General features: G+C 39.9%; 1 protein-coding gene across 2 annotated transcripts in view; it reads left to right on the top strand.

The window, feature by feature from the left end:
- The first annotated feature begins 928 nt into the window (after positions 1 to 928).
- Positions 929 to 24,036, top strand: part of SLC25A21 (solute carrier family 25 member 21) — a 532,071-nt gene continuing 508,963 nt past the window's right edge. For both annotated transcript variants that reach the window (XM_061611678.1, XM_061611677.1), the window contains exon 1: positions 929 to 1,285. In XM_061611678.1, the coding sequence (XP_061467662.1) occupies positions 1,219 to 1,285 (67 nt within the window). In that variant the 5' untranslated portion in view covers positions 929 to 1,218. The remainder of the gene's footprint in view (positions 1,286 to 24,036) is intronic.

Raw genomic sequence — 24,036 nt, 5'->3', positions numbered from 1 at the left:
CTATTATTTATTAAATTTATATCCTGCCCTTTCTCCTTGTAGGAGTCCAGGGCAGCAAACAAAACACTAAAAATACTCTAAAACATCTTAAAAACAGACTTTAAAACAAATCATCTTCTTAAAAAAGCATTAAAAATATTGGTTTAATAAATAGTTATTAAATTTATATCCCACTCTTCCTCCTAGAAAGAACTTGTGTCTTTAGAACAATAAACATACTAAATCTATCATTCAAGCTGCAAGTAATCACAGCTGTGAGGATGGATCCTATATTTTATTTTTTGATGGCCCAGTAAACTCTGTAAAGTAAATTATCTACCTCACAGTGTTAGGCAAAAATGCAGAATGGATGCAGTAGGAATTCTTTCTGATTTTGCAGGAGACTATTACAATCATGTGGATGATGCTGTCCATTCCATTATCACACATGTATTGTTTTCTCATATCTCACCAGTAGTATTGAATAGTGGGATGAGCAATGAGAAGATACTATTGTGCCACCTGTTTGCCTTGCTGCCTTTGCCAAGTCTCTAGGCAACTTCAGTATCTATATTTTCATTTACCATCTTGAAAAATAGTGATAAATTATTCCACAAGTCTCTTGCAACAGTGGGAAAGTATAGATGATGTTTTCTCTGTTCTCTTGCTACCAGAAGCGACAAGGGAACATTGTTCAAGAAGGTGGCTCAGCCGGCCTGGTCCTCCAAGCCACTCTCTTCCTTCTTTCCTCCTCTCTGTGTCTAAACTATTTGAAGAAAAAAGGATTCGTATTGACGTTCCGGGCGGATAGCCCGACATTACTGGAGCTGCCGTGGTCTCTTCCATGTAGAGCAGAGGCTCCGGCCATTATGCCGGTTCTGGCTCGGATCCCAGTCGTGCCGTATAAAAGTTGCAGTGCCGAGGGGGGTCCAGAAAGGCTTTGGAGGGAGAGACAGCGGCCTCACCTTCGCAAGGGTGCATGGGCAGCTGAACTCTGAACAGCTTGATCCCTCCCTTCTCCCTTAGTCGCTATTTCTGAGCCCAGGGGACGCCTTGCCTCCTCTCCCCTGCAAGCTAAAAGGAGGCGCTCCAACCTCCCCCAAGCACGGCTCTGCCTCTCTATCACAACCCCGGACCGCCGACACGTTTTGAAGCCGCGCTGCTGCGCCTGTACTGCGAGTCCACAATCGATCCACGCTGCTTTCCTCCCTTAGTTTCTTTTCCTGCGTGCGGGTGACGATGGCAGGGAAACCCAGGCGGTTTTGGCACGAGGCGTCCCACCAGATTCTGGCCGGTGGCTCGGCGGGTAAGTCAGCCGCGACTCCGTCTTACCTAGTGAATCCATCTTCGCGCGCCCTCTTTCCCTCCCATGCTGGCTTCTCGGCTATTTGCAGCCCGAGGGCTCTCGGTTTCAACTCAACTCAAGTTTGTCCTAACGTCTGAAAATCCCCCTTCTCTTCACTCGCTCTCGTTAGGCCCGCCTCTTCAAAGCAATAGGCTCCTCTTCCTGGGTTTCTGACGGCCGCCCTTCCCACTTCGGCTACAGGAAGTACAGCGTTGCAGTTGTCTGCCCTAGTTTGATTCCTTCCTGCGAGGACTCCTCTTTTGCCTTGAAAGGAAGGGAGGAGTTCTTGGTTAGGGCGGGTTGTTTACTTCTGTAAGTGAATTGAAAGCGTGCGTGGATGCGTGCGGCTTTGTTATATGTCAGACGATTTTTTAAAGCATCAAGCCGTACTTTAGACAAGTTTCCTCTGGAAAATTGCACTAAACTATTTATTACAATGACTGGCAGAACTGAGATATCAAAACGTTAAGCCAGAACTTGTCGGCTTCCACCTTCTTCACCTGCTCTGATGTGAATCCAAGGGCGCTGTACCTAAGGTGGTAGTTGCAGACCATTGAGGATTTTATATTCGGAAGGGTGGCTTCGATCAGATGGCATATCTATTAATTGATAAATTAGAGAGACTGTGATTATCCGAATTGGTAGTTCCAATTTTGTCACATTGTGGATTTATTGGTTTTTAAAATGTGTGTGCAGCCAGTTGTTTATATTGTGTAATAGCATCCTGGCCTTTTGCACTCAGTGTAAATTACATTGCAGAGGCTGCAGGTTGTTTGTTATAGTTGTTTTGTAATAGTAAGGTTGTGTAGTGCTCTTGAAGTTTCCCTGAGATAAACGCAAGCGATACAGTATTTGGATTCACAGAGCCTTGCATGCAGAAGGTCCCAGATTCAATCACTGACATCTCCAGGTAGGGCTAGGAGAGAATCCTTTCTGAACTTCTGGAGAACCGCTGTCAGTCAGTGTTGACAATACTGAGATAGATGGACCATTGGTCAGACTCAGTATAAGGCAGCTCCATATGTTCCCATGACCCGGAATGGCCGATTGCTAGCTTGAGTACAGCTGATGTTAACAATCTGTGTAGATTTGGAGGGTGGTGGAATGCTTTAGTCAGATGTTCAGAGTTTGCTAACAATACGTAGCTTTCTCTGATTGCCAATTGATAGTTAGGAGTTGTTAGTATTTGTTCCTTTGCAACATGTCATGTCTGTCATATATAATGGTTTACAGCAGGGGTTCCCAAACTGTGGTCCACGGACTACCAGTAGCCTGTGAGCTTCATTCAGGTGGTCCATGACATGTCTCTGGACTGGTGGCTGAATATGGCACATCCATCGCATTGAATTGCTTTTAATTGTATTTTAATTGTTTCATTTTATATATTGTGTTATTGTTTTACAGTTTGAATTCTGTGGAATACAATAAATTGTAATACATAAGAAATAAAAGAAGCAATAAAAATACAATTAAAAATCATGCAGCATCTAGCACTACACATTACAATAGCTACAAGAGGCAGAGAAATCCTTAAGTGATCGGCCTAGACTCTCAGCGGTTTTCAAGTGGTTGTTGTTGTTGTTATGTGCCTCCAAGTCAACTATGACTTATGGTGACCCTATGAATCAGTGACCTCCAAGAGCATCTATCATGAATCACCCTGTTCACATCTTGTAAGTTCAGGTCTGTGGCTTTCTTTATGGAATCAATCCATCTCCTGTTTGGCCTTCCTCTTTTTCTACTCCCTTTTGTTTTCCCCCAGCATTATTGTCTTTTCTAGTGAATCAGGTCTTTGGGAACCACTAGTTTACAGAGTATTTGTACACTAAAGGTAGTAGTGCTTTTGTTGGGATAAACTGGAATGTCACAGCTTTTGAGTTCACCAGAACTCTTCTTTAGCTGGCTGTTAAGCAAAACAACGAGGGGAGGGGAGAGAGAAAGGTGGGCATGACTGAAACTATAGACTTCGGGACTTTTCTAACAGTCTTAAAGTGGAGTGCTGGAATGTTGATGTGTGTGTGTTGTTGCGTGAAACAGCATACGTTACGTTGGAGTTAAGTTGCTCAAGAAACTTCTCAGATGCATTAGATCAGGTTAAGAGTCTTTTATTAAGACATTATGGCTTAAGGCTTTAAGATCCCCCCCTCTAGGAGAGAAGTTCTCAGTTCAAAGACATTACACAGAAGACCAGCCTCACAGTTCAGAGGCAATATTCAGAAGACACAACTTACAGACTCTGTTAGAACTTTCCCAGTTGCTATCTCACGTTACCATGACAACCGCTGGCCTTGGATGTCTGCTCTCTCTCCGGCCAGGAGATAACAGTTACTTCTCCAAACTTGCAGGCTCTATGGAAAACAACTAGAGACAGTAATGCCTATGGGTCACAGCCCAACATGGAAGAGTTTAATAGGGATATAAGGAAGCTGTGACCATTGCCACATCTAGGTCAGTATTGCCTATGCTGACTGGCAGCAGTTCTCCAGGCTTTCAGACTAGAGTCTTTCCCAGTCCTATCTAGAGACACTTAAGAGATTGAACATGGGCTCTTTTGAATGCAGAGCACAGATGTTACTACTGTACTGTTGTGTTATGTCTGATCCAAATCCTTAAAAGTATTTTAGACATTAATTGGATGAACTGTATTCTTTAATTCAGGGGTAGCTAACAAAATATAATAAGCTTCTAGGGCTCCTTTTGTTTAGCCACCAGGTGGTTGGTAAAAGCTTGTGGATCAACTCTTACTTTAAAAAAAAATAAAAAATTCTAGACTTTAGTGTTCAAGTATACAATGGAAATGGTCTTGTTCCACACCCAGAAGCAAAGTTTCCAGTACTACTGATTGGTGTGTGATTGGTAATGGGAAAGAGTGCTTAATACTTACAAATATATTGTAAACAAATCTTTCATTCTTATGCTATGAGTACAGCCTAAATACTCTTGTGAAGTTGTTCAGTGTGGGTATCAATGTGCAGTATTAATACCAAGGCTGCAATTCTGAGAATACACTGATGGAAAAACTATTAAAATTAGCTGGGCTTATTCTGAGTAAACACGCTTAAGAGTGGGCTATAACAGTACATGTAATAATACATCTGTGATCATGAACCACAAGTGTAACACTACTGGTGGCCTTGGATACAGATGTGCATACCCATTTGCATCAAAAGATGTATTCAGTTAGTTCAATGAGATTCAGAGGCATATTACAATGCAAATAAAGATTGTATGCGGATGTTTTATAATCAGAAATGTGCGCAGAAAGCTGCTTACACATGCAGAGCTCTTTTATTTTGCAGGCTGCTTAGTTTAGGATTGTGTCTTATATAAAGGTCCAGTGGTTAAACAGAAGATTGCTTGGACACCATAAAATTGAAACAAACTGCAGAGATCTCACAGCCAGAAATATTTTCACTGCTTTAAGTGGTTGAAAATATTCCGCCTGAGGAAGAGTTCTGTTTAATTTGAGGTCTTTTATTTGTATTGTGGTTGATTTATCCCATTTTACTGATCTTCTAAACTGAGTTCTGGTGGGCAAGCATTACTATTTTTTGATCTTCATAGATGGTTTGAACCTGTTTGAACAACATTGTAGTTATTAGTGTATGTGTATGCTACATATGCACATACTCAGTGTTTTCTTTTTAATTCCATTGGATTTCCTGATTGTTTTCGCAGTCTTGTCTATCTCTCATTCAAGTGGTAAAAGCGATAGCTACTCTTAGGAAATAATAGAGGCCATCAGTATTTTATCATTGGGCAACATCATTCTCCACTCCCTGCACCGAGTTTCCCATATTCCCAACTGTGTTGTTTAGCACCACTCACTACATGAATCACATTAATATTGTTGCGCGCCTTCCCAATCTCCAAGCGGTGAGATTTCAGGGGTCCCTGCGCTCCTCCAGGGTTTGGTTTCCTTTGGGAAGGTCAGTGGAGACTGTGGTGTTTTTATGAAATATGGTTTATTATTTACACACATTCCAACCTGAGCTTCAGATGGATGGGTTCAATGCATCAGCAGTCCAATATCCAGTTTTTCCATTGGAGTTACAAGAGACATCCTATAGCCATGATGCGGAGAGGCAGCCTCTCTGTCTGCCCCCAGTCTCCAAGCATTCTCTAAAATGTAAATGTACTGCCTTTAAGTCGATTCCGACTTATGGCGACCCTATGAATAGGGTTTTCATGAGGCTGAGAGGCAGTCACTGCCCCAAGGTCACCCAGTGAGCTTCATGGCTATGTGAGGATTCGAACCCTGGTCTCCCAGGTCGTAGTCCAACACCTTAACCACTACACCATGTATTCTCTAGACCCTACTAAAACTACAAGTTTCTCCTGGGCTCCAGGCAGGGGGGATGCTCTCCTGACAAGTTTCAATGACAAAAGGGTCTTCCTGGCCCATTGTTGGGCAACTGGGCCCATTATCTTACTTGGTCACTCTATTTGTTTAACAAAGGAGAGACTCATCTGACCAGCAGAGTGAGTTCCTCATTCCAAGGTCCAAATCAGAGGCTGGAAAGGGGACTAACAGAGATCATCCATTCTAACCCTCATGCTCATAACAATATATTTTGCTGTACCTGCCAGTTGCTGCCAAGGACGTGGAGTGGAAGTGAGAGCTTTATTGCATGGTGACCTGAGGTCATGTGAGCACTCCTAAATGATGTAGCTGTGGGACAGGAAACGTGTCACAAATATTGGTCTCTGTGATAATCATAATGTGTAGTTAGAGAAAGGACTTTATTACTGAGGACTCCCAACACTGCAACTTTCTAACCACTAAATAACCATGCTTAATTTCATCTGCATTGCCTATCTAATGTGTTTTCTGAACTTATTTCACCTGTGCTATATTAAGGGATTAACTGTTTTGAATTTTTTAGTTATGAAAACACATTTGTCTAGTAGAGATATATTTGTGTATAATAGCCTCCCCCTACCCAGGAAGGGTTACTTCCTGTGCCAGCTAAGAATTGCCTACAGGTAAACTAGAAGAAAAGCTTTTGTAACTGAAAATAATGATAATTTAGGCCAGGGGAACTAAATCCTGGGTAAATGCAGGTACCCCAGAAGTCTCACACTGCTCAGAGATTGGGGTACATGCAGCAATACTGTCTGTGCATTATGTTGATGATAACACTATTAAAGTGAGTTCTTTTCCTGATTTCAGAATGTCCAAAAAGTGATGTTCTGTTCATACATCTACTTTTGATTATGTTGCACTGCTTCATATGCGTAGTAGTATTATAGCAGTATTATATCTTGCTGTACTTAACATTGCTTCCTTGGAGTTTAAGTAAAGTTTGTCGGTTACAATCCTTCTGAGAACCTGATTTGATATGGAATGTTATATTATAGTACTTGTCTACCAATGCATGACTTAATTTCAGAGTTTGGTGTGAAAAAAGTTAAAAACAGTGTGTGGATTGAGATACTGCAGGAAGTCATAACAAATGTAAGGAATAATCTATAAAAAATATGGCAGATTTTGGACTGTGACTATTCTATCTGAGAACAGAATTTGGCAGGGAAAGATATGTAAGATTTGCCCTGATTTTATGAATATTGGTTCGAGTAAGTTTACTGCTGGTCAAACAGTAACAGAGATCAAAACATACCGTATAAATCTAGTTTTTGTATCTGTTTACTGGATTTTCTTCCCTACAATTTACAAAAGATAGGAAAAACATTTTCGTGACTTCGTTCCTGGGAGGTCTAGCAAGACCAAAAAAGTTTTCCATCCAGCTTTCATCTTTCAAAAATGCCAAGCAGTCTCATCCCATTTATTTATTTATTTTTTGCTTTGAACAGCTATGCCTGAAGAATTCAGTATATTCTTAGTTCTACTTCCAGTATTTTTAGCATTAGTTGTTCTAATTGTTAACACAATTACTCTGTGCATTTTATTCTGTGGGATCAACATAGCTATCAAAATGTTGATTCATGTCAGAGTGTTAATTCCTTCCCCCATGTGAGCTTTTTCACACATTTCTCCCAGTTCTAAAATAACCATGACCTGGAAACACTTTACTCAATCAAAAATGTGTGAATTGGACCCCAGGTAGCATATAAGAATAGAAGCTTGTGGGTGTTTTTTTTAAGAGTGAGGTTGGCTCCTGTCTCGACATGCAGAATTGCTAACAATTATAGCTATTGAAATGTGTTCCTAAAATACGAGTGTTATTCTGAAGGCCATGTCAATATTCTGACCAGATAGAAAGGCCAGGGATTTGTAGGGATTACGTTTAGCCATAAGAGTATTGTGTGCTATAGCCTGGGTAGGTGAAGTTCTCATGAGTTGAAACAAGCAAATGCACTGCATTGAAATTCAGAATAAAGCATGTCATCCAGGAAGGTAAATACTGCTTTCTGATAAATCAAAAATGAGGAAAGGGCGAGTGCTCTGCAGCTATATGGCATCTGGAGTAGGGTTGCCAGGTGTCCGGTTTTTGCCTGGAGACTCTGGATTTTGGGGGTCCTCTCTGGATCTCCGGGTGAGTCACGTTAATCTCTGGCCTTTCAGCTTTAATTTTTTTTAAAAAAATTAAGTTTCTAGGTGGTCTGGTTCATGAGATATACACCAAAATGTAGCTGTCCCCTGCAACTTTGGTTAAATCAGCTTGTAGCAGGCTGTCCTATCCCTGCCCTTTCAGGTTTGTAGCCAATAAGTGAAATCAGGATTGTGATTTGTTGACCTCCAGGCAGTGCCTAGACCCCATTGCAATGCCAGAAAGTAGTTGTTTTTTTCCTGTTTATCTGAAAATCTCATAAATTGGATAAGTATATAGCTTTCAGTCTTGTTCTCTCTTGTGTGGAGGAGTCAAACAAGTTTAAATTTTCCTGGGCTGTTGAAGAGGGCAGTGTTTTGAAAACCTTCCCAATATGAAGCTTTAATCCAATACTCACTTTTCTGGGAGTAAAGCTGCAATGCTAATTCAATAGGATTTACTTTTGAGTAGACATGGTTAGGATTGTGCTGTAAACTAATGGGACTTTTGAGTGAACATAGCAAAGAATTGTGTTTGTGTTGTAAATCTGTCTCTCCCCCTCCAATCCTATTTTTAAAGCAATTAGGCAGGGCTTACATAGGTATCACAGTTTTTATTATGTAGGACACTAATACTGATTTTTAAAAATGTTCTGCAATGACCAACTGGTTGGACAATAAACTATTATATGGGATGTATGTATTTTTACATCTGCAGTGTGTTTGTGTATATGGAGTCTTTTCAACAAACCTGTGAGGTAGGGTTGGTGATTGGAAGCCAAGGCAGCTCACAATAAGAAATAAATCCCTTTAAAATCCAATAACCATAAAAACAAATATAATCAGTTGCAGAACAGCTTAAAGTGGCATGATTGTGAATTTTGGGTTGGGTGAATGAAGTTCCTTATCACTTGAGGTTGCAGTTCTGTGCATGCTTCCCTGCTTCAGTAAGCCCCATTGAATACATTGGGACTTGCTTCTGAGTAAGCAAACATAGGATTGCACTATAAATATCTTTAAAGGTTGTGTAAATAATAAACATCTGTGACAGTCACGCTTATATAAATATTTCTTCATACTGTGTCCCAACAAGTATTTCATTTCACACTATGGTTGTAGATTATTATTTCCTCTACATTTTAAGTATGCCCTTCTTCCTTGGGGTGATCATGGTTCCCCTCTGTTGTTTTCATCCTGAGGGGCAGATAGGCTGAGAAATGGTGAGTAGTCCATGGTCACCCGGTACACTTCATAGCTCATTTCCATTTTGAAAAAAAAAAATTAAAATGATTTACACGTAGGCAAAGTTTATGAAGTAGATCCACACAATACATTTAAAGCACATCCAACTCGCATTGAAAGATCTTGACTTCCCCTAAAGAATCCTGGGAGTGTAGTTTCCCCCTCACAGTTATAGTTCTCACCACCCTTAAGAAACTATAGTCCCCATGATTCTGTGGTGGGATTCATCTGCTTCAAATGTGTATTGAATGTACTTTAAATGAATGGTGTGGATCTGCCCTAGGCATGATGTGCATTAATTAGTGAATTGAAAAGAACAATTTTAGAAGGTACTTTTTTAAACAGGGGAAGGGTTGTAGCTCAGTGGTAGGGCATATGCTTTGCATGCAAAGGTCCAAAATTCAATTTCTGGAAAAGACTATTGCCTGGAATCCTGGAGAGCCAATCCGAGTCCATGTCAACAGTACGGAGCTAGATGGTACCAAATGGCCTGAGTGGGTATAAGGCAGATTCCTTTGTTCCTAAAAGTGGAAAGAGACTCAAGGGCCACAGTGACTCCAACATTTATTTATGTATTTTATTTACAACATTTATATACTGCTTTATTGTAAAAACTCTCAAAGCGGTTTACAGATGAATTAAAACAATAAAATTATTGGCAAAAGCAGTTAGACAATTATTTTAAAACATTCAAAATAATAAAACCTACAATGAGTTAAAAACACAATAGCTTCCACATGCCTGGAGAGGCTTGCCTCAAGAAAACTGATTTTAGCAGGTGCTGAAAAGAGGCATCTGCCTAATGTCAATAGGCAAGGAGTTCCAAAGTGTAGGTGCTGCCACTTAACAGGACTGATTTCTTACAAGAGCAGAACAAGTACTATGTGGCACCCATAACATGGAAAGCACAGCTTGAACTTGGCCTGGTAGCAAATCAGCAACCAATGCAGATTTCAGAGCAGAGGTATTATGTGCTGATAGGGTCTTACTCATGTCAACAATCGTGCCGCAGCATTCTGCATTACCTGCAACCCCCAGGTCAGATTGTGCTTCATGGGGATTTCTGTGACCTTGGCTGACTGGTTGCCAGGATTTTTTTTGGTTTTGGTTTTTTGTTAGGAATCCTGACTGGTTGTGGGATGCTGACTTTTCTGCTTTACTCACAGGAATTTTGTCGTGGTTGGTATCATATTGCATTTAGGAAATCATCACTGTCTTTTGTTTTTCTTTTCTGTTTGCATTTCATTTACCTTGGACCTAACTCCTTTGCATCCATAAAAGCAACAACAGTGTCTCCATATGCTCAGCTCAACTCCCTTAAACCCACTGATGATGCACCTTGTTGGTAGCGTGATGGTTTGTTTCTTGCCCAATAGTGGTAAAAGAAAATTCACATATTTGGACGTGTGGCTGCAGTTGTTGTTGTTCCCAAGCTGCTGCCTGTGAAGGTAAACCAAACCATGTGTGTTTTCTCTCCGTCAGTTATTACTCACTGGAATTGGGTTGGCTGTCAAAGTGAGTTTATAGCAGCCCACAGGGTAGACAGAAAGGGGTAGAGAATCTTCTTATAGTCTTACTCATTTCTCAGACCTCTTTCTGACGTGAAGGGTCAAATCTGTAAAGAGGTTTGGAGCAACCATGTTAAAAGATAGGAGCAGGACATTCCAGGGACGGAGTTGCCAACCCTGCTTGAATATGGATTTCTTTGCAGAGGATCCCTAGCCAAGCTTTACCAACAGCACAAGCCAAACTATATCTATTCAGAAGTAAATCCTGTTGAGTTCTATGGGGCTTAGTAAATGTGCTTAGAATTGCAGCCTTCAGGGGCATCCATCTTTACTCCTGAGTTCTCCCATCTTACATCTCCACAATACTAGGCTCCTTTCTTCCTACAATGGCCTTCTGGTGACTGGGTAGCCTGAGGGCACTTAGATCCTCCTTGCCAGAGGCAAGTAGGCTAGAGTAAATTTTCCTTACCCAGGCTCCATCTTTTAGCTAAGATTTCTATCTTAATTTCCAATCAGAGAAATGTTTTTGTTTGAATTGTATGCTCCAAACAACTGTGGTTGATGTTTAATGTATCATGCTTAATGACATCACTTGGGTCTGCCCCTGAAATCTCAGGGTTTGAGATGCTTCTGACCTGGCAACCCTAACTAGGAGAGCATGGCTGAATCATCTTGGTAGCCCTGTGCAGGGTACATATAATCATGGAGGTGGGTGTTTTCCTTTTCTGTGTACCTGCCCTCTTGTTGTCTGTCTTCAGGGTCTTGTGTCTTCTTTCTCTCTTACACTTCACTCCTTACCTGCTGGCTAGCATTTCAGTCCAAGCCCCTTCTCTATGTTCTTCCTAATGTTTACAAGGAAACAAACAGCCAAACTCTGTAACCAGATCTACTCAAGTGCGTGGATGAAGTTTAATGTTCCTTAGGATCCTGCAAGGTTTTTATATTTTGGCCCTTGGGCCTCTTCCTGGCAGCTGACCAGGGAAACATTTGTGTGAAACTGCAATCTACTGTTCCTGTTTCTCCCACTTTTTCTCTAGGCTAGGCTAACCAAATTATACTCTTAGTAGGCCCAGCATCTATGGTTGGGCATCTACTGAGGGCCCATACCCCAGCAGGGGCCCACTGATGAGAGACCCCTGGACCTGCTCAGTGAGGACTGGGGCTCAGTTAGGGAGGGAAGCCTTTAGACAGTGTCTTATCTAAGGACCCTCCAAAACCTGGAGCTGACACAATTTCTTGGGGCCCAGTTCTGGAATTTACCATTGCCCACTCCTACTTTGATATATGTTGATGAGTTTACATATTCTATTTTTTTTAAAAGAAAAGTTAAATACCCTGCACTGTCTGCCTGTCCTCTCTATTTTGTGAACTGCCACATGTTCACAGCATTGAGGCCCAATATGGGGAACTCTGTAGCGCTTCAGATGGTGTTGGATGGTGTTAGCATGGCTAATAGTAAGGGATGATGGGAGTTGTAGTCCAACAGAATTTGGAGGGCCATAGGTTCCCCATTTCTGATTTAGGTGTTGTTTTGTGGATAACAAGAATTTTTTTTAAAAAAATGGTTACATGTAGACAATTCTAGACATACCAAAAAACACATTCAGACATATAAAAAAACACATCCCCCCTCAAATTACACTACTTTATTTTCTCCATAAGCTGAAATGACAGTACTCTTAACTGCATTAATTACTATTTGATGGAATTTCCTTCAGATTTAATCTATTGTGTAGCCAAACGTAAATACTGGTAAAATAATCCGCTATTTACATGAGAGTTAATAAAATGCCTTTATTATGGGCAACATGCGTATGAAGAGATTTCTGTACTCTGCAGGGACCCCACAGGCACACTGTAACACTCCCATAGGATTCCAGTTGATAGAGGCTGGGTTGAGGTCGCATATGGATTTTGCTTCATTGCCCCCAGTTACAGTGCTTTATTTTCACCATATCACAAATGGCAGCAAGTCATTTAGAGGGCAGAAAGTGGAAGTGTATTTAGAAAAATGTTTTGGGTGAGATTTAAAGCTGTCTTGATGACTCCAGTGTCTGCAGCAATGGTTAAGGTTTTCCTCTTCTTGGCTGTGCCCTAGAACATGGAAAATAGACTATCTGCTGTAAAAACTTTATAGGAACCCTTGTTAATTGAGTCAGTTCTCACCATAGGTCAGTCAACTGCACATCATCATGTCCATGTCTTGGTGTAATATTAGGATGTGATGGAACTCTGGGAGGTAGCTTTTATTTATACAGAACTGTTAAATAAGCCAACAAACAGTTTACAAATAGTTTATCCAATTTACTTGATTGCATTACCAAATTGGACCTCTGGGTGAAATCCAATTTTATCTGTAGATGAGTGGAATAGACTTCTGCTCATGCAACAGGAGTTCCCCTCTATCATCTCCCCTTGTAGTCCCCCACACTCCTCCCACAAATCTGCTCCAAAGGATTGCAAGACCTTCAGAGCAGATTTTCTTTCTGTGCCAGTCTGCATGAATAAGTTTTTAGGTGGTATTTAAGGGAAAATGTATATTGCTATTGTTTAAGTAGAGTCAATAATTTAGGTCTGTTAGCAGTACAGAAATGTCTTTTTTATTAGTATGCTGCAGTCCTATATGCATGTACTGTGCATGAAGTTCTGTTGAAGTCACCGGGACTCTCTTCTGTGTAGTACAGAACTACAATCTTTGTTGCTTAAGACACTTGGTTAAGTCCACACACATACCCACACACAAAACTGTCATTTATGTCTTAAATTGGCCACTGGATGGCAGTGTAATGCTGCTTTAACATATTAAAGAATTTGAGAAAAGAGTAAAAAAATGTGTTTTTAAATTTGTTCTCTTTACAGGTGAATATCAGATTTATTTAACTTGGATGGGAAAAGAGTTTAGTGGGGAAAATGAGATACCAGAGGAACTTGCCATCTTTATGGACAAGAGGCTATGTTTGTTTGTTTATCTTCTATTTAAAAATAAAACTACATCCAGCCATTCCATTCCTAGGGCTGTCCAAGGCAGCTCACAACAATTACTAAAAATAATGCATTTTAATAAGACAGTACAAAATTAAAATGGAAAAATTACAACAATTTGTCACTCAACAGCAGTAAATTATGAGTGAACTCTTCACAGATTTGATGTTGTCAAAACGTGGGTGACTAAAGGTTTTCAGTTGTTATCTAAAAAGTTACTGCATAGGTCCTTGACAGATGAGTAGAAATGGGGAAGCAGCTTGGTTCATACCCTGAATATGAATTTGTTCCTTTATCCCATTCAAGCAACGATTCAAAGCCCCTTTAAGGGGGTCTTTGAGTGTCAGAAAGGGGAGTCCAGTTTCCTCTGCCACTCTCTGTCCTTTTTACTTCTTTGTGTATGTGTAAGAAGTGAACCTTGGGGGGGCGTCAAAGTACTGGCAGTGGGGGGAGTAAATCACTACTTTCTCTTCTTTAGATCATTGCAAGGCTGTGTGCATTGAACTGCAGTGCTGATGATTCACTAGTGGTGTCCTTTTACAAGCAATGAGGGGCTATAAAGATTGCTGCTGGCATTTTCCGGTAGGCAATGTAGTTCAATGCTATTTCTCTCCACCTCCTCACCAATCCTCAGTGGGAAAACAGTGCTGCCAGGTTCACTGCCAACATCTTCACACTGCAAATTTGGAGCAGGAGGAGAGTCCCCCCCATTCTTCCATCTTTGAGGGAGCCCTCCACTGCCTCTTCCCTAAGCTAATTCCCTGCCCTCCTCTTGGCTGAAGAGGTGTCAGGCCACAGAGCACATATTGGAGCCTCAGTGGGATGGCTTCAGCTGAAGTTCTTAATGCATGGGTATTTTCATATAAATTGAGAATATGGGTATTCAAACATGCGTTGGATAATAGAACGGACCAAGGAATTTTAGGAGAAAATCACCCTGTGCTTTATAGATTACAGCAAAGCTTTTGATTGCGTAGATCAGGAAAAACTATGGAATGCTTTAAAAAAGAAATGGGAGTGCCACAGCATCTGATTGTCCTGATGTACAACCTATACTCTGGACAGAATATGGAGAAACTGATTGGTTCCTAATCAGAAAGTGTGTGAGACGGGTGTATTTTATCACCCTATTGGTTTCATCTATACGCAGAACATATCATATGGAAAGCAGGATTGGACCAAGATGAAGGTGGTGTGAAAATTGGAAGGCAAAATATCAATAATTTAAGATATGCAGACAATACCATACTACTAGCAGAAACCAGTAATGATCTGAAGCGAATGCTGGTGAAAGTTAAAGAGGAAAGCACAAAAGCAGGACTACAGCTGAATATCAAGAAGACTAAAATAATGACAACAGAAGATTTATGTCACTTTAAAGTTGACAATGAGGACATTGAACTTGTCAAGGATTATCAGTACCTTGGCACAGTCATTAACCAAAATGGAGACGATAGTAAAGAAATCAGAAGAAGGCTAGGGCTAGGTAGGGCAGCTATGTGAGAATTAGAAAAGATCCTGAAATGCAAAGATGTATCACTGAACACCAAAGTCAGGATAATTCAGACTATGGTATTCCCGATCTTTATGTACGGATGTGAAAGTTGGACAGCGGGAAAAAGTGGATAAGAGAAAAATCAACTCATTTGAAATGTGGTGTTGGAGGAGAGCTTTGCGCACACCGTGGACTGTGAAAAAAACCCAAATAATTGGGTGTTAGAACAAATTAAACCAGAACTATCACTAGAAGCTAAAATGATGAAACTGAGGTTATCATACTTTGGACATAGGAGAGGACATGATTCACTAGAGAAGACAATAATGCTGGTAAAAACAAAGGAGTAGAAAAAGAGGAAGACCAAAAAAAGATGGATCAATTCCATAAAGGAAGCCACAGACCTGAAGTTATCAGATCTGAACAGGGTAGTTCATGACAGATGCTATTGGAGGTTGCTGATTCATAGGGTCGCCATAAGTCGTAATCGACTTGAAGGCACGTAACACACACACAGTCACATATAGGAGCAGGCAGTCCTTCAGATCACCTACCCATATTGAGACTAATATGCTGAGGTAATGCAATTGAATAAACATTTCTGCTACAACTGAATCTACAGCAAACATTTATATAGATGGCAAAGGGGTGAGTGTGTGTGATGGTGGTGGTGGGAGTATGGAGTGAGTGTGATATGCACGAGTGCATGCACACACATTTTCAAATGTTTGCAAACATTTTTAGGAGAGTTCATTTCCAGCTTTGCATACTATTAGAGGTAGACTGTACTTGTTTAAGAGCCAAGCTACTTGTTACACTTTACAAAGCATTCTTAATGTGCTTAATGTTGGCTGCTTCCTTTTTCATGAAAATGCAGCAGTATGCTCTCCCTGCCCCAACTGGGAGTGTAACATGTGGGAGGCAGGGATTAACTTTCTCTTTCCTGTGCCAGATAGCAGCTGAAACTCACCCTGCTCCTATTTGCCCGCAAAGGTGCTGTGAGGGAACAGTGGGGCCAATTTTGAGATTATTAGACGGAAACAGGCACAGAAAGGAAAAACTTAACCCTCCCTCCATCTCCGTGTGTCCACATCTGAATCAGGGCCCATTTTCTTTAAAAAGTGGCAGAATATAGCAGTGACATAAAATATAATTGCAGAAAGTTCAGTCTTTGAGACTCCCATACTAGATCAATATTCTGGAGTTGCAGCTATTCTCCACTAACATTTGGATACATAAGGCAGTGTTATTTATAAGCTTAAACTGCAACCCAGTATTAAATGGCACCAATTCCAAAATAAACACCCATCTGAAAACACTCTAACCCTAACCTGATGTGTATGGGAAGCCCACAAAGAGGACTTGATTGCAACAGTGCTCTCCCCGCTTGTGATTCCCAGCAACTGGTATTCAGTGGAAGTAGAACATAGCTACTGTGGCTAGTAGCCATTGCCAGCTTTATCCTCCATTATTCTGTGTAATTGTTTGTGGTGGGCCACCAGGGCTCACAAGTCGTTTGCTAGCACCTGGCCCTTTAAGTAGGTCCTGATTCACACCACCAGGCACCAACCATGCAAAGACGCCTGAGAATACCATATTTGGAAATTGCCTGGGGATTTCACCTGTGGGGGAAGTAGGGTAGGACATTCTGCAGCAGCTGCGAAATGTCTGGGAAGAAGCTGAGCTTAAGGCAGGTGGGAAGGCAAGGAAGTTATAAAGGGGGAATAGAGGGAAGAAGGAGGAGACGCCTAGTGGAGACATACGGAACAAGCCTAAACAAGCTGGGGAAATGTGGTCCTTGCATTCCTGGTGGAAGCCGCCTTCAAGCTGTTTCCCTAAGTCCTGTTGGGCACGGCCAGAGAAGGAATACTAACAGCCTATGCTTATTTATCCCCCTTGCTTGCTGGGAAGGCAATAGGAGCCTTGGATTCATCTTCTCTGGCCTAAGGCCACTTAGGCACTAAACACTTTTAAAGTGTATAAAGTTGCACCACTTTAAACAGTTATGGCTTCCCTCAAAAAAATCATGGGAACTGTAGTTTTTTAAAGGGTGCTAAAAGTTGTTAGGAGACCCATATTTCTCTCACAGAGCTATAATTTTCAGAGGTTCCTGAGAAGAGAGATTGATTGCTAACCTACTCTGAGAATTGTAGCTCTGTGAGAGGAATGGGGGGGTGTCTCCAAAAACCTCTCAGCACCCTTAACCTACACTTCACAGGATTCTTTGGGGGGAAGCCATGGCTGTTTGAAGTGGTATGATACTGCTTTAAATGTATAGTGCCGATGGGACCTTAGTGAGGCTGAGATTATATTCAGTCACAATCCTTAGTAGTAGTTTACTCTGCTACTACTCTACACCAGCTCTTTTAAGTAAGATCTTTACCTTCCTTAAGATCTATTACCATTCTTATTACAGTCCTTTTTGCTTCAGCAAAAACAGGTAGATATTATGTGTTTTAATTTTTTTGTTTTACTGTTAATTACCTTTTAAATATTTTACTTATTTTTAATTGTTTTTATTGATTTATTACTATTTTTGTTAACTGCTTGGAATTGAGTATTATATAAATTTTGTTAAATACAAATTAAGCAAGCACCATTGGTACTATGTTTCAGATACCTGCTTTTCTGTTTACACATGTCTTTTCCATTGGTTATTGTGTATTACTGTGCATATGTTGACTAAGTATTTTTATGCTGTTTTATGGATGTGTTATGTTTACTGCCGAGCTACTTTGTTTATTGTGTGGCACAGAAGCAAATAAATAAAACAAGGAGGTTCCTTTCCCTTCTGCAGTTCCTCTTCACTATATCATTGACGGGGAAATTAGGGAGAGGGGGTGAAAGAATGTGACATGGGGCTGCTCTTGGTGGTGATGGTCAAGCATTACATGTCCTATTGATTTCAGCAAGTGAGTTAAGTGTGGTTGCACTGGTGTAGAGTCATTCCATGTGGTATGGAATCAGGGAATGGACAGAGATGGATACCACACATTATAGCTGTTAAAGTGCTTAGCTTTGGCTGATTATATTCTTTTAGAAATAGATAAATAAATCTTGCTGTTTAACTCATTTCTTCCATTATACTGCATTAGTGCAGGCCCCCCAAATATAAAATTGTCAAAGAGCAGGTCTTCTTTCTCAAGTATTGACTAGAAGCTATTACTCAAAATTAGAGTAAATATAGATCAGTGTCATATTCTTCGTATGAAATTATGTTACTTTAATGTCAATAGACTTTAAATTCAGACTTTTCTTATTAGAATAAACGTTTCCTCTTAAAATTCATGATAATCATAATCAAGACTAAATTTGTTCTGTTATTTATTTTTTAAATGATTGTACATGTTTAGCAGACTTTTGATTTAAATCCCCATGGATATATTGGAGACAGATGTTTAGATGACCTCATATTTAAAGTAATGTTATGTTATATTTGGACACCAGATTAAATTTTCTTTAAAATCTTTCCTAATATGTGAAACTGTTAGAAGTCAATCAATGTATGTTAGAAACATGCCATTTTATTAAATGACATTCTTAACATTTATAGGGCTGTGTGTGTGTTTTATAAAAATCTATATTCTAGAAAAGTTCTGATTATGCAACAGTTGTTTACATATGAAAATAACGTTTCTGGCTGGAAGGTTAAATGAGAAACAGATTTTTGAAGTCCCTTTCATTTGAATGCAAATTTGCCATGTCATTCTGCCTCCCCCCTTTGGTAAATGGCTGCAGTAAGCTTTTAATAGAACTGGCAGGAGAAGACTTTAATTTTGAATTGCAGATATCTTATAACTCACTTTTTTAAATAAGCAGCACCATCCTAACCATGTTTGCTCTGAAGTAAGGCTGACTGACAAGTGTGTTTAGGATTTCAATCAGTGACAGTCCTCTAATTACGTTTTAAGTAACATAGTAGTAGACAGGTATGTCAGATTTTAAATATTAAAATACAGAACAATTATAATCATTGGTCTGCTAGAAATATATAGTTATGCTACTTTAAAGTTAAAATGATAAACTGAGCTAAATTGAAATATCTTATTGTAGGTACTTTCTTTTGTGTTTCTAATAAGCAAGGTTTATGCAATAACTACATAAACTTTTACAGTTGTTAAAATGCTGCCATTAATTTGAAGAATTCCACACACTTACTATTACTCACTGTAGTAAATATTGTTTCTTAGCTTTTAATGTCACAGTATTAGCTTATTTATTTTATCTGAAAACTAAAGAGAAAATTTACAGTATATGCTAATGATGAATCAAGAGTGTTTTGCAATCAAGAGTTGGGCCCATGTAGTGAAACACACAGCATGTCATACACAGATCTAAAGTTACCAAACTGGCCAGAAAAAAGTTGGCCTGCACATTCTTATTTTGCTTTTGGGCCAGTTGTCTGAAAAATAAGCTGGCTCCCCTCTGTCATCTTTTTTTAGCTGTACAGCTTAAGTCAGTAGTGTAGTCCCACACACACACATACCTGCCAAAAATACTGCATGAGAGACAGCAAAGAAACAGGGCTAACTTTCAATTTTTTCCAACCCCATGCTGGGTATGGCAGCACTGATACATCACTGCCTGCCAATGGTACAAGAGCCTGCTAGAAAAGGAGTGCAACCCTTCCTCCTCCAAGGATCAGCTGTATGCAGACTGATCACTGTTGCACCTGGTTTGGCTGAAGACCTATTTTGCCCTCTGCACTGAAGCAGCCTTCCCCAACCTGGTGCCCTCCAGATGTTTTGTTCTCCAATGGCCATCAGCTCCAGTTAGCATGGTCAGTGGTCAGGTATGATGTAAATTGCCTTGAGATCATGTGGTGTAAAATGTTATTATACCTTTATTTATGTTTCAACAATGGAAGTTGGAAGGTACCAGATTGGGAGAGGCTTGGGAATTTATTTATTTATTATTTGATTTATATCCCGCCCTTCCTCCCAGCAGGAGCCCAGGGCAGCAAACAAAAGCACTAAAAACACATTAAAACATCATAAAAACAGACCTTAAAGTACATTAAAACAAAACAACTTTAAAAACATTTTTTTTAAATTTTAAAGACATCTTTTAGAAAAGGGTTAAAATATATTGTTTAAAAATAGTTTTTTAAAAAAAACATATTAAAAAGCAATTCCAACACAGACACAGACTGGGATAGGTCTCAACTTAAAAGGCTTGTTGGAATGGGAAACATCCTTGCATATGTACCTTTTGGGCTGCTGGGAAGCAGACTGCCTTTGGCCAGATTCTCAGTAGGTGGCCGCAAGTCAGTGGTTAAGGGAGAATATGACCACTTAGATGCGCTTCCAACTACCTTTCTTCAGCTTCCCCTCTCCCAATTCTTGGTGCCCCTACTATATATAATTTGAGATCCACCTGCTGAGGCAAGTAGCTGATTCATCCCATGGAAGGAGTTGCAGAGCGACACAAAATATCTGCTGGTACTATATATTATAAAACAAGACTTTTCTGTAGTTGTTTTTAACATACTTTTTATTTGAAAGCATGATTTGTACAGAAGCCAAAAATAGTTTACTTAAGACAAGTATTAAGATCAAGTTACTGACAGCCAGATTTCAGCTGAACATCAGGAAAAACATCCTTACTGTTAGAGCAGTACAACAATGAAAACAATTACCTAGGAAGGTGGTGGGCTCTCCAACACTGGAGGCGTTCAAGAGGCAGCTGGACGGCCACCTGTCAGATATGTATTAACTTGGATTCCTTCATTGAGCAGGGGGTTGAACTTGATGGCCCTATAGGCCCCTTCCAACTCTACTATTCTATGATTCCATAATCCACGCTTAAAACACACACACACACACAAACCCCACAACAAAACCCTTTGAATTTGATTAATGTGTAATACTAGCATTTGAATCAGAAGACGGTTCTTCCCTTGCCAAATCGCTGGGGTCATGAGGTTCTTTAAATGGAGGTCTTAATTGTTGTCCATATGTTCAATCTAATGTCTAAAGCAGTGGTTCTTAACCTTTTTTACGTCATGGACACAATTGAGAATCTGCTGAAAACTATGGACCCCTATAAATAATAAAAAATATTATTGCATTGGAAATTGATTTTTTTGTGTCCAGTTCACAAACCACCTGAAGTCCATCCATGGATCCCTAGCCATGGACCATAGGTTAAGAACCCCTGGTTGATAAAGTGCTGTCTGCTCAGTGTTTTCCAGGAAGATTTAAGATGGTTAAGTAACCAGTATGCCCACAGTCTTTGAAGCTATGCTGTTACAAGTAAGTGTGAAGCAGGTGAGGGCTGTGGACAGAAATATTTATAATATTTATAAGACCAAGTTTTCCTTGGAGAAGAATTTAGATTGTTCAGTAAATTTCAGTTTGCACCTATTACTGGATTTAGTCTTCCTTGACTTCTGCTGAGTTAGTACAATTGCCTTATACTGTTTGGAAATGCCAAAGGGTTCAAGAGTTGAATTCAGCTAGAATTTATGTATATCTTGCATCCATTGATTTCAGTGGGGACAACTGTGGTTGCTCCAGCTTTGCTGTTTTGTGAATCACACTTGACACACTTTGATTTCGTAGTGTTCTGGGATAAATTTAATGTGTTTTTTGAAAAGAAAATTCTTCACAGCTGTAGCCTCTCACTGTACATATTAATCCTTAACTTTAAAAATGAGAACATGCTCTTTTTTATTGGAAGGATATGTTTTTGTGGCTTTGAAATGCATCACTTTAAAAAGTTTCCAATAACACGAGCCTGACTCCAAAAGCAATGTCAGATCATGAATAAGATTACCTTTAAGGTTGAATATTTTAGAAATGTTCTAAGATCCCAACAGTATGTATGATTAATGCATTGCGTATTTGTAAAATGGCATGCATTTTTAGAGTTAGGCATTTCTCTCGAACCTTCCAATGGTATCAAATTGGAATTACTTGATAGCCCCAAGTGATTATGTGGACAGTTTATGTTACTGCCAGAATTTGCTTATTTTACCTTGCAAGTGAAATCTTTGACACTTACAGCATTTTGAAGAAGTATGTGGGCCTGAAATAACATACATGTGATATGTTTTTGTTCAGTTTAAACTATTTGTTTCTCTAGCTGCTGAAACTGTATTTACGATTGCAGGTGTTTCTGCAGGATATGCTTTTTAATAATATTAAACTAAAACTTAACAGGTTATACTATTTTCCTGTCTTAATTTCTATCAACTCATAGTTCTTATTGAAACTGAGATTTTTTGAAAAGCTATAGTAGTGTACCAGGGGAAAAAACATACCAACAATTCTGAAATTATAATGTGAAACAATGATTTTTTAAAGTGTGTTCTCCTTTCAGCCCAGGTCTATTCCTTGTTAGGATAGGGTTTGTGTGTCCCTTCCTCACTGTTTTTCACTCTTCACCATTTAAACATAGGGAGGTGGCTGAAACATGAACAGATTTCTTTTTTTTTGTCATTTGATAATAGTCACAAGGGTGAGACACATATGGGCAAAGTCCTGAAAAGTTAATCTACCAGATGCATACCTTGGATTTTCAACACTCATTATCTGTGAAATATCTGTGGCCATTTTCTAACTATTTTTATTTGTATCATGAGAATACTGTGAGCTTTTGTTCTGTTACTGGAAGATTTTAACAACGACTCTTAAAAACTTAAGAGTTCTGCTGGATCAAACCAAAAGCCCGTCAAGCCAAACATACTGTTTTCCCACAGTGGCCAGACAGGTGTCTATGGGAAGCCAATAAATAGAATAGGAGTTCAGTAGTCCTTTCCTTTAGGTCCTATTCAGGCGCAAGGTGGTTCTGATCCTGGAGGTTGTACTCTTATAATGAGACTGCTGTTGAGACATCCTCTCTCAAGAATTGGTAAAAGGGATAGCCTATGTAGTGCCCTCCAGATGTTATGAACTACAACTTCCATGAGCCTTGCTGAATGGTCAGTGGTCAGGGATTATGTGAGTTGTAGTCCACAACAAATGAAGGCATTGTGTTGGCTACCCCTGCATCAAACATTCCATAATTATTATTTTTTGTTCAAAGACTAGGGGACTGTTTTTATATGGGCAGCTTATCTCTTGGTTGTGCATATTTTTCTACGTTCTCATCTGCACTGCTGATTTCATCAGAGATAATATTAACCATGCAGTAGCTTTTTGCTGAGAACCCTAGGTGGTGAAAGAAGTGGAGCAGAAAGATTTTTTACAAATACTTAGGAACCAACAATAGCATAGTAAAACAATAACATTAAAAACTACCAAATAAACAATCAAACCCCATAACAACAGAAACCAGAAGACCAGTAGATCAACACAAATATACCAGGGAATGCAATTAAGAACACAGTACCTGCCATCTGAGCACACTCAAAGATAAGGGGCAAAGAGTTCCATGATTTGGCTGATGATGATGAGAAGTCATGCTTCTGCATCCCATGTCATCCTTGCCTCTAGGTTGGAAGGATATACAAAAGGGCCTCTCTGCAGATGACCTCAGCAGATGGGGAGGTTCAGCCAGTAGGAGATGATCCTGTGGATAATCCTATAGCTCCTATAGGCCTCAAACTATTTAGACTTTTAAATGTTAAAAAGTAGTAGCTTGCATTGGGGCCAGAGACAGACTGGTAGCCAATGTAGCTAATAAAGCACAGGTATAATATGGTCATATTACCGGGCTCCCATCAACATCCTTGCTGCTGCATTTTGCATTCACTGCAAATTCCAGATACTTTTCAAGCACAGTTTCATGTAGAATGTATTGATTAGTCTGACACCTCTACTAGATTCCATTCACGCAGATTCATGCCACAGTGGCTCAACCAACCCAACTTCACTAATGTATGAGCAATTCTGAGCTGTGCACCTGGGCCTTCAGGGGGCTACAATTCTATACAGAACAGGTTGAACACCTCTTTCCAGATCAGCCCTCCCAGTCTGCATCTTATTTGAATTAAGCCTCAATTTATTTGCCCACACCCATGTTCTTCACCAATCTCAGGCACTGATTTGGG

The sequence above is a fragment of the Rhineura floridana genome, chromosome 2 (assembly GCF_030035675.1).
Source record: "Rhineura floridana isolate rRhiFlo1 chromosome 2, rRhiFlo1.hap2, whole genome shotgun sequence".
Taxonomy (NCBI): domain Eukaryota; kingdom Metazoa; phylum Chordata; class Lepidosauria; order Squamata; family Rhineuridae; genus Rhineura; species Rhineura floridana.
This window is presented reverse-complemented; position numbering and strand designations above follow the sequence as displayed.